The 12,155-nt window shown below is 34.6% G+C and overlaps 1 protein-coding gene across 7 annotated transcripts in view; it reads left to right on the forward strand.

Annotated features, from left to right (window-relative positions):
• Window positions 1-12,155, forward strand: part of Pibf1 (progesterone immunomodulatory binding factor 1) — a 239,631-nt gene that overhangs the window by 14,465 nt on the left and 213,011 nt on the right. For all 7 annotated transcript variants that reach the window (XR_010046846.1, XM_063246830.1, XM_063246831.1 and 4 more), the window contains exons 4-5: window positions 1,018-1,216; window positions 3,760-3,879. Coding sequence is in view for 6 of the 7 variants with exons in the window: in XM_063246830.1 (XP_063102900.1) it covers window positions 1,018-1,216; window positions 3,760-3,879 (319 nt within the window). In the remaining variant the exon portion in view is untranslated. The remainder of the gene's footprint in view (window positions 1-1,017; window positions 1,217-3,759; window positions 3,880-12,155) is intronic.

Raw genomic sequence — 12,155 nt, forward strand, 5'->3', positions numbered from 1 at the left:
AAAGATAACACTTGGGTTTAAGAGAAAGAAATTAGAGACAAAACAGTATAAACCCTTTTTTACAGTTCTCCCATAGGGACACAAATCAAAAGGAAAGTGAAGTGGGATTGAGTTGTGATTTCATTTGTTTTAAGATAGAAGAAATAATGTTTGTTGACTGAAGTAATATCGTAGGAAGGAGGAATAATTGGATTGTTCCTTCTTAAAGTTTTCTGGTGGGCAAGTAACTAACAGTCTGCTATGTGTCCTTTGAGAATGATCACTGTGCAGATATAGCCTTGGTGATTGAATGAATACTTTAGGGTGGTTGTGTTGTTGTATAGCTTAAAAGGGATTCCCTTCTTGAGGCCACACTCATAAGGGAAATAAATCAGGCACGTGTGTAAACATCTTCTCATCTCACTAGTGTGAGAAGCTGAAAGAAACAACGTATATACATGTGAATATATATGTGTGTGTATAAATATAGTTATGATAGCTATCCCACTGATTTCTCTGAGTTCCTTGAAGAGAATTTGTGCTGGTATTGTTCGGATAATTGAATGCAAATGTCTTGTGCTCTGGGTGAATGATTTTGGGATGACAGCACACGTATGTACCATTGTTGCCCCGTGATTGACATGTTTTGAAATTTTGTCTTATTTTTTTTCTTTGAAATGGATTTGAAAAAAAAAAAAAAAAGATTCTCTGAATACTGGAATAAAAGAAATGAAAATTACTTTAATAAGTAGGGTCCAGAACAGATGTATGAGACTTAGAACTTAAGCAGAACAAATGTATACTTTTGTAATTTGAATTTTCTAAATTGTTCTTTTAAAATATTAACTAATAAGTTATGTGACTACACATTGACTAATTGGAATGGAATTGCCATTTCATGTTTAATTGGCTAAATAAGTGTTTAACTGGATCTACTGGACTTTATTTTTCCTGATTTTTTTATGACTATAGAGAACATTGAGAAAGTTAAATTTCAAAGATTCTTTAAAGCTTTCTATATATTATCTCCTTACATAGAAAATATCAAGAACTAATGAAACAAGAAATGGAAACCATTTTATTGAGACAGAAACAACTAGAAGAGACAAATCATCAGCTAAGAGAGAAAGCTGGAGATGTTCGTCGAAACTTGCGTGACTTTGAGTTGACAGAAGACCAGTATATGAAACTAAAAGGTTTTCCTGAAGATCAGCTTTCTATTCCCGAATATGTATCTGTGAGTATCTTGTAAGAAAAATATATTCAAAGTATTATACATATTTTATGTATTAGCCATTACTTTCAAAGTACTACTTAATGAATTATCTTATGGTATTGATCTGAAGAGTGTATTATTCAGCTTACCAAATTTTAAAAGTTCTTCACCATTGATGTCCAAGGTCAAGCAATAAATAGGATTCTGAAGTTATGAACTATCAAATTTTAGAAATAAATTATTTTATCAAAAATGATAGTTGATAATGGTCTCAAAATGAAAATTGTGACAAGAAACCACAGGTAAATTATTGCCCGGTGTTGGTTAGGGATAGTGGTAGGAGTGGAGTTGGTGTGGGTATAAAGGTATATGATGAGGGAGAATTGTGTGGTAAAATTAGTTCGGTATCTTGCTTACCCTGCTGGTTAAACAGATCTGCACTTGTGATTACAATATAGAGGTCTCAAATTACATGATCCTAGTATTCCTTTATATTCTTAAAATCCCTGAGGATCTCCAAAGGCCTTTTGTTTATATCATGTAGGCCATATCTGTCACGTTTGCTATGTGTGATTAAGGGATTTTTATAGACAAAAGAGTTCTGAACCAAGCATAGTGCCACATGCTTGTGGCCCCAGCTACTCTGGAGGCAAAGGCAGGAGAACTGTTTGATTCCAGGAGTTCGAGCCTGATCTGGAGAATATAGCAGGATCCTGTTTTGAAAAATAAATAAATAATAAATACATATTCCATTAGCCTTAAAAGCCATGATGTTGTATATAAAGGAGTTTTGGCTTGTATGCCTGTCCAATAAATTGTTCTCTTCTAACTTGCTGGTGGCTTTTTAGTTTTATAGGACTTTGTCAGATGGAACACTTGGCTGAATTAGGTAGCAAATTCCCCTGAGAAAATTATGAATGGGAAGAAAAATCTGAACTAATGAGAAGTATTGATAGGAAGGATATCTCCTTTCATCCTGATTATTCCTCACCCTGCAGTGGCAGTGGTAAGCACAGCTCTGCCAAGAGCTTGAAATAAGAACAAAGATGAGGGCTGGGTGACCTCCAAGGTGAAGTAGAGCGCTTGCCTGGCGCGTGCAGGGCTCTGGGCTCAATCCTTAGCATCACAGAGGAGAAGTAGACTTTATCTTTTTATCAGATATTTGTTGTTTTTCATATATTTAGGCATTAGAGATTGAGCAGTCTACCAACTAAACAAAACTTCTTGTCTACATGGTGCTTACCTTTGAACAGAACAACACGGAAGTAATTTAAATATCAGTGGAATGTGTGGTGTTAGGAAGAACAGAAGTGATTAGGAGTGCAACCAAGTGGGGTGCTATGTTAAACTGGGGCAAAAGAATTAGAGAGGTTTTACTGCCAAAATGACACTTGATGTAAGACTTTCAGAAAGACAAGGCCAGGGGATTTAGCTCAGTGGCACAAGCACTTGCCTGACAAGGTTGTGAGTTTGATCCCCAGTACAATCAAAAAAAAAAAAAAAGAAAAAAGAAAAAAAAGAAAGAAAGACAAGGCCAGAACTATGGATTCAGACGTGAGAAGAACTGTTCTCATAGAGGAAGAAGCAAGACTAAGACTCGTAAACACTTGATGGTGTCCAGAGAATTTATTAGTAGATAGTGTGGAATGAGCAATACCTAAGAAATAGGGAGTAGGTAGTAATAGGGTGTACAGAGAAGAGAAGGAAAGTCTGTTGGTGGAGAGTTACAGACTATCTAGTTCTTTGTTAACTGAACATTGAGTATTAGTGATAGGTTGTTTTGCTTAATTGTAGTTATTTCCTTTTATTAATGACAACTGAACTCAAGTTATTTCTAATATTTATCCATGGGGGATATATTCCAAGAGTACTAGTAAATGACTAAAACTATAGACAGTACTATGTCCTTAATAGTATATACTGCATTTATTATACATACAGACCTAAAATCGTTTAATATCCAAGTTAGACATGATAAGAAATTGATAGTAGCCAATAATAAAATTAATCATTATAACTTTTTAAAATTAACTTATGTATTTATTTTGCAATGCAGGGAATTGAAACCAGGGCTTCAGATATGTTAGATAAGTACTGAACCACTGGGCTATAATCCCAGCCCTTTAAAAAATTTTTATAGGGCTGGTAATTTAGCTCAGCGGCATGAGTGCCTGCCTGGCAAGTGTGAGGTTGTGAGTTTGATCCCAGGGGTACCACAAAATAATTTAATTTTGACACAAGATCTTATTAAATTACTCAGGTTGATGTTCAAATTTTGAGTTTCCTGCCTCAGGCTCCTAAGTAGCTGGGTTTATAGGCATATACCACCATGCCCATCTAACAGTACACTTTTACAAAAAAATTTTTAAAACTTACAAGTTTTTTTTTTTTTTTTTTTTTTGGATTTTCTATGTTAATGCCTTTGGGTAGTGGTAAACTATGAGTAAATGAAACCATGGGAAATGAAGCATGAATAAGGCAGACTATTATACTGCAAATTCAAATTTCAGTTGTAATTTGTGCTTTAAGATTACTTGTTATTTCTTTTCTTTTTTTTTTTCAAGATTCGGTTCTATGAACTAGTGAGTCCATTGAGAAAGGAAATCTGTGAACTACAGATGAAAAAGAATGACCTATCAGAAGAATTAAGTACAAATAAAGGCCAACTGAAACAACTGACAGAGGTTTGTAAGGTTTTGATCACTAATAAGAAGTAGCTTCAGTTTTTTCTATGAGGAATTTCTCAGTATTTATAGCGAGGCAGGTCAAAGTCAGTGATGGAGAAATGAGACCAGAGAATGCTCACTGCTGTGATCTTCAAAGGTAATGAGAAAAAGGTTAAACTGGAAGTAGTCATCTTAAAAACTGAAAAGATAAGTTCAAGATACTGACTTGTAAGCCATAATTTAGCATTTTGTGTTTAACTCATTTTCATAATTAAGCTGCTCCTGAAATCCCAAGACGAACCATTGTCTTAGTTGCTTTCCTTATTGCTGAGATAAAATACCTGACATCCAAAATTAATGCAAGAAAGGTTTATTGTTGCTCATAGTTTGTTTCAGTTCATAGTTGACTGGTCCAAGGCAAGGTGGCACATGGCAAAGGGGCATTGAGAGGCGAAACAGTTCATGGCAGGCAGAAGGCAGGAGAATAGTGAGGTAGCTCCCACACTTTGGGTGGTGCCACCCACACACAGGGCGTGCCTTCTCATTATCCATACCCAGAACTATGTTTAACCAGTCAGAGACTGATCTAGTAATCATGCACCCTTAATCCCAGCATCATAACCCTAGATCAGTCTACCTCTGAAAAGTCTCATGAGCTCATAAGACTTTGGGGCAAAGTCTCTCTTTTTAATGTTACTCTGTCAAGAAATTATGCATGAAACAAGAAATGTAGGGCAGGCTATACAGAGGATTTCTTTCAGGTATCCTAAGTAAGAGAATACTTGTGACTTTTTGCTAGTATGACTCTTTAAGTTCTGATTTGACTAAGACTGACCCCTTTAGTCCCTGTGTATAAGTACTAATAGCACCTCACTCATTTTTAAATGAATATATTCCAATATAGTTGATAAATTATATAATCATAACTCTTCTATTTATAGGAGAGTCAACTAATGATTAGCTTGATTATGGCTTTGACCATCTATCCCACAATACTATCATGTTGTTATAGTTTGCTAAGAAATAGTGATAGGTTGATTCATTTTACTGTATTGGGTTTTCTTTAAAGAGAATAAAATCAAACAAAATAAAACAGAATAAAGCCAATCAAAACAAACCAGTGTAAGTGGCACAGGACTTCAAAACAATAGGAAATTAACAGTAGTTACCATAATGCCCCTTGTTGTTTTCAAAATAGCTGCCAATATCTTCAGACATGGTAAAAATCAAACAAAACAGAACAGAATAGAACTAATAAAAACAAAACAATGAATGCAATAAAACTTCAAAACAAGACAATAGTGAATCCAAAATGGCTACTATAATATATCTTGTTATCTTTGAAATAGCTGCCCATGCTGTCAGATGTAACAAAATCAAACAAAACAGTAAAACTCAACCCAGCAAAACAATGAAAATGATATAGGACTTCGAAACAAGATAATATGGAATCAACAAAGGCTACACCATCTTCAGAAGGAGATCCCTTATAGATGCCACACTGTGTACCATTATCCTCTGAATAGACATACACATATGAGTTTCATATTTTAAGTCTCTTTTTAATGTTACTCTGTCAAGAAATTTGTTAGGTGAGAAGAGAGCTAGAGGAGCTGCCTGACCTTATTTCTGTTGAACTGTATTTTTAAAATCACTTTGTTATTTGGGACTGTAAGAATAATTTCTCTTAAGTACATGATTACTCGGGCCAGATAAAGAAAACAGTCTGCAACTCTAGAATTATTATTAATGTGTGTTACATTTTTACTTCATAATACAGCAAGTATCTTATCTTTTCACACTGAAGGGTCAGCAGTGTTTCATCCTTGGTAACATGTTTAGTATGTTATTGATCAAAAAGGTAGATGATAAGAAAGGATAGTTGATATCATTTGAATTATAGGGTTCATAGATATTCTGATGCACTAATAACTCTTAAACATAGAAATGTTTGGAAATCTATTAATCAGGGTTCATTGGAGAAAATGATATATGTGGAGAGGATTAATTAATTGAGAAGTAAAAGAGGAAGAAGATTTATTTTAAGCAGTCAGCTTACACAGTTGTAGAACTTGGGCAAGTTTAAAATCTTCAGGTAAGCTAGCAGACTGGAGTAGGGAAGAGTAGTTCAAGTCCTGTCCTTCCTTTGAAAGTCAGTCTTTTACTCCTGAAGCCTTGAGGTGATTATGTAAGGTTCACTACTCACATTATGAAGAATAATCTGCTTTACTCAAGTTTACTAATGTAATGTTAATCTCATCTGTTAAAAAACATAACTTGGCAAGAGCATGTGAAATAATACTTGGGCAAATATGGCCTGACCAAGTGGATACATGAAAGTAACCATGTACACATTTATCTCATAAAGTTTTATTACCGCTTAGCAAGATGTATAATCATTTTTAAATACTTTCCTAAATTTAATATTATAAGCAGAGGACTAAATCAAAATCAGAAAAAATTAAGCAGTATCTTACATACTTAATAAAAGATACCAGAAATTCAGAAAACATGATGTAGACATAATAGAAGTAATCATTTGTCAAGAGCTCTAGTACAAGTCAACTTACCAAACAGTAAAAAAAAAAGAAAAAGTAAAACCAGCAATATTAAGTAACTTATTTTACTTTAAAATGAATTGGAGGAAGCAGTGTTGGGCCTGGGAGGAGTAACAGGAAGCAATTTGCACTTCCCATGAGACAGAACACCACCCACGTACACCCCCACACACCCCCATAAGCAGCCAGCTGATTTGAAGGATAGGCTGAATTGATAGCAACTGAAGTACAAAAACAATTTAATGCTTGTGTTGTTTAACTGACTTTACAGGCCTAGGGCTGGTAGTCTGAGCATCGTTAAGAGGATAGCAATATGGAATATTGTAACGATGGGGGATTTCCTTCTGTCTTGTTTTTGAAATTAATACTGTTATGTTTTGTTCTGTTTCATTCAGTGTTCTGTTTTGATTAGTTTTATTCTGTTCTTTTGTTTGTTTGATTTTATTATGTCTGATGGTCTAGACAGCTGTTTTGAAGAAAATGAGACATTATGGTAGCCATTGTTGATTTCCTATTATCTTGTTTTGAAGTCCTGTATTGCTTTCATTGTTTTGTTCTGATTTAGTTTTATTCTGGTTTGTTTTGTCTGGTTTTATTCTCTTTAAAATACAATTAAAAAGACAAAATTTTTGTTAATTTTGTCTTTTGAGATAGGGTTCAAGCTGTCCTTTAACTCACTTTATATCCCAGGCTGCCCTTGAACTCACACAGTCGTCATGCCTCAGGTTCCCAAGTGCTGGGATTATATTTACTTATTTTGAAGACAACCTTGAGTTTACTGTGTAGCCCAGGCAGGCCTAAAATTTCCTATGATCCTTCTCCTTCAACCTCCCAAGTGCTGGTTATAGGCGTGTGCCCCAGGCCTAGCTAAACAGCTTATTTTTAAGAAAGACTTTTTAATGAGGAGATGGTGAACACTACATATTAATGTTAAAAGAAATCTTGCTAGATATTGTGGTTTTTAAAATGGTTCATTACATTACCTATAGCTGTAGCATGTTTTTGAGGGATTAAAAGACATTGTTTTGAGTTGTTGTCTTAAGTAGAAAAAAATTTTGGCCGCTCTGTCCCCTTACAACTTCTTCTGTAAAATAGAGGTGATAACGTAACAGTACCTACTTCACATGGTTATTATTATAAGGAAGGAAATTCATTCCGTAAGTAGAAATTGTGTGTCTGCTGTGTGACAAGCGTTGCTATAGGTATTTGGTATATCTCACTGAACACAACAGTAGTTCTTGCCTTCGTGGAGTTTCTGTTTTAAAAGAACATCTATAAAACATACATTTTAAAAGAAACATTATAGATAAGTAAATCATGTAGTAGATAGGAGATAGTAACTGCAATGGGAAAAGGAAAAAGTAAATGAGGATAAGATGAATGGCGCACTGCATTGGAAGCAGGAGAGAAGGTATTCAGAATTCTCGAGGAGCTTAGAAGGTTGCAAAGACTTAAGGAGAATAATAAGACAACCTCCCAAGGAAGGGTTTTCAGGCAGAGAAAAAAGCCACTGCAAACTCAAAAGCATGACTTGTTTATAAAACAATGAGGGGCTGGTATGACTGGTATGGTTGAAAGGAAGTGGATAGTTGGGAATAATAACAGAGTTCTGTTCAAGTCATTGGAAAGATTTTGTTTTTAACGTTAAGTGAAATGAAATACCATATGTTCAAGATAGTGGTTTTTAAAGAAAGCTGTCCTTGCTGAGAACAGATTGTAGAACTGTAAGAATAGGTACAGAGAGAAGTGTTAGGAGGCTGTTTTAGTTTTAGTGGTCCAGGCAAGAGGTGATGGTGCTTCAGACCAGGTGGCAGCAGTGGAAGTCATGTGAACTGATGGGATTCTGAATGTGTTTTAGAAATAAAACCAAAGAGATTTTCTTATGAATTGGATGAAGAATATGAAAGAAAAGGATCAAGTTAATTTTGAGGATTTTGACCTGAATAACTGGATAGGTGGAGTTCACCTGAGATAAGTGCGATATATCTGAGGCAAAAGATCTTAGTGCAGGGGCTGTGGATTTAGCTCAGTGGTACAAGTGCCTGCCTGGCAAGCACGAGGCTGTGAGTTTGATCCCTGGTATCAATTAAAAAAAAAAGAGAGAGAGAGTTTAGGTTTTTGACAGACTGAGAGATCTGTTAGGTGCATACTTGCAGATAGATAGATGTGCAAGTCGGAAGTTGAAAAGATACACATTTGTGAGTCAACAGCATAGGAATAATCTGTAATGAAGTCCAGAGAGTAGTGAGTATAGAGAAGCAAACTGTGCCTACACTGTAGGGTACTTCACAATTGCAGTGTAGGAGAGAGAAAAGAAATAAGCAGTTAGGCAGGAAAGCCAGAAAATTTCATATCTTAGAAGCTAAGAGAAAAATGTTTGTCTAGGAAGAAAAGTGCTGAACTGTCTCAGAGGTCACTGGTAGATCCAGTTAAGTGAAGACTGAGAATCTGTGTTAGCAAGGTTGTTGAGAACCTTGTCCAGATGGGTTCTGGTGGAGTAGGGTGAAAAACTTGATGGCAGTGTGTTTAAGAGTAAACAATGTTTTATATCCAGTTGAGGAAAACTGCGAGTAACCTTCCTTGAGTAATTTTGCTCCAAATGGGAAAAAAGAGACAAGTTTGACAGTGACAGGAAAAGTAGAGTCAAAGAGGGTCTTAATTTGTTTCTTTTGGATAAATTCTTAAGCATGAAAATTTTCACTTTATTGTTTACAATTTTTATTGTATTTACATATTTATTTGTCTTTTTGAGACATTTGATACCAGGAATCAAACTCAAGACCTTGTACTTGCAAGGCAGACACTATGCCACTGAGCTATATTCTCAGCCCAGTATCTCAAAAATGACAGTAATGACACCATGGTGACTTACTAAGAGAAAGCAATACATTTGTTAGGTGTTTCTTTTTTTTTTTTTTTTCCCCAATAAAATCACATTTTTATTATTATTGCTGACATGCCTAATTCAGCAAAATCCCCTTTGATCAGGTCATATTATTGGGAAAAGACATTCATAGAAAAGATATATCCTCTAGAGCATTTTGTTTTCCTCTCTTTTTTACAATGATAATTACAATTTTATTACTCCCACAGTTCTTATTACTTTTTTTTGAAGAGAATAAAACCAAATGTGACAAAACAAAACAGTCAGTCATATCAAAAGGATGGACATAGTACATGATGTAAAAACAGAATGTAAGGTGATCAACAATGGTTACCATAATGCCTCTTGCTATTTTAAAAAGAATTGCCTATATCATCAGTTATAATAAAATTGAACAAAACAGTAAGAACAAAACCAATAAAACCAAAACATTGGAGACATTACAGGACTTCAAAAGAAGATAATAGTCAAACCATAATGGGCATCATAGTGAATCTTATTGTCTTCACAGTTGTTTCTTTTTTTTTTAAAGATAATAAAATTCAACAAAACAAGACAGAACAGAACCAATCAAGGCAATGCAGTGAAATTGGTACAGAACTTCAGAGCAGGATACCAGTAATAGGTACCACAGTATATCTTGTCATCTTCACGGTACTTGTCCATTCAATCAGGTATAGCAAAATCAAAACACTATAAAACTAATCAAAACACAATATTGAATAGAGCAGAACAGTTAATCAGAACAAAGCAAAACAGTGAGAAGAATATTGGCCTTAAAGACAAGATAGAAGAAAATCCCTCATATTTGCTCTATTGCGTATTGTCATCCTCCTAAGAGATGCACAGACGGCTGGCCCCATGTCAGCATAACCAACCAAACAATATAAGCACTTAGTTGCTTTATGTACTTTAGTTGCTATCAACTCCGGCTGACCTCGAAACCATCCAGTTGCTGGGGAGGCGGGCACAAATGATTCTCAGTGCACAGGCTGGTAGGCTTATGGGAGACACTGACTTGTTCTCTCCTTGGCGCATCCATGGCTCACTGACACCACTTAGTGGGAAGGCTGGCTTGTTGCTTTCTTGGGTCAGTCCCCAAGTTGCAGCATGGCTGATTCTTGGGAAATGCTAACTTGTTCTCTGTTAGGTGTTTCTGAGTTTCAAATTTTTTTTATTTTTAGATATACAAGTAGATATTGATAAAGAAAATATTTAAAAACACTAATTTGAAAAAAAATTTCATAATAAAATAATTAGGGAATAACAATGGCTAGTATATTGCATATCATGATTTTCTTTTTTTCTTTCCCCACCCCCCACATATCATGATTTTAAAAGAATGGCAAAAGTGATATTCAGAATATAATCATACACAAAAAAATTTGTCTCTTACAAAGAAATAAATAAAATTTTATTTTCATTGAACAAAAAACCAGTAGTATAAATGAAACATTAGCATTTGTTTTAAAATATTTTTGAAACAACAGAATAATTTGAGTAGCTATTTGAACTTCTGCCTACTTCCTATTAATCTGTCTTTTTATTTTGTTCTGTTTCTATCTCTCTTGTTCTTTCTCTTTCTCATAAGAAACCATGTAATATTTAATCTTGCATGTCTGAATTTTTCACTTATTTCACGACATTATGATCTCAAGCTCCATTTCACTATCAGTGCCTCAAGTTTCTTTATGGTAAAGTAATACTCTGTTTTGTATAAGTACCACATTTTCTTTATCCATTCATTTGTTGATGGACACACATGGTATTTTCAAGATCTAGGTATAATAAATTGTGTTGCTGTAAATATGGGTATGCATGTATCCCTGTTATATGATGACTAACTCATTTTGGAAAGATTCCTAGAGGGGAGACAGCTGGGTCAAATGGAATTTCAATTTTAAGAATCTCCACACAAATTTCCATTGTGGTTGTACTAGTTTACATTCCCACCAACAATGTAAAAGAGTTCATTTTCCTTCACATCTTCACCAGCATTTGTTATTATTTGATATTTTTGATGTTGGCCTTTCAGGAGTAAGATGGTATCTCAATATGGTTTTAATTTGCATTTCTGTAATGGTTAGCAATATTGAACATATTTTTATGTGTTTATTAGTCATTTGTACATCTCTGCAAAGTTTCTATTCACTTGAATTGTCCGTTGTTTTGACTGGAACTTTTATTGTAAGGGATTTAATGTTTTTGAATTCTGTGTTATTCTAGATGTTAGTCCTCTGTCTGATGAAGAACTGGCAAAATTTTTTTCCGGGCCAAGGATTTAGTTCCATGGCTTAAGCACTTGCCTGGTAAACACAAGGTCATGAGTTCGATCCCTGGTCCTAAAAGAAAAAAGAGAAAGAAAAATTTCTTACTCTGTGGGTTGTCTCTCTATTCTATTGGTTGTTTCCTTTGCTCTGCACAAGCTCTTTAATTTGATATGATTCTATTTGTTCATTCTTGGTATTATTTTCTTTGCTGTTGAGGTTCTTTTTGGAAAGTCCTCGCCTATTCCTGTTTTGAGACTAGCAGTTAAGGAAACAAACTTTAACAGTATTTTAAAACTCTGTTCATCTTGCCTTATCCAAAATGGTCTTTTTTTACCACATGGTGGCAGCATATATCCGTCTTATTTTTTTCTTTTTAAACCAGTTTGAGTTACTTGGAAAATGTTTCCGACCTAGAAGCCAAGTATTTCATTAAATTACCTTATTTTCATTTATATTTTTTACTTCATAGCAACTGCTTATAACCAATCAAGTACTATTTTTTTCCCTAGTAAAATCCTGTAGATGTTTACCTAGGTTAAAGTAGTATAAGGTTACATATTTCTTCCATAGTATGTATTCTTT

Source organism: Cavia porcellus, unplaced genomic scaffold, assembly GCF_034190915.1.
Source record: "Cavia porcellus strain 051 isolate PalLab524CR breed Dunkin Hartley unplaced genomic scaffold, mCavPor4.1 scaffold_4, whole genome shotgun sequence".
Classification (NCBI taxonomy): Eukaryota; Metazoa; Chordata; class Mammalia; order Rodentia; family Caviidae; genus Cavia; species Cavia porcellus.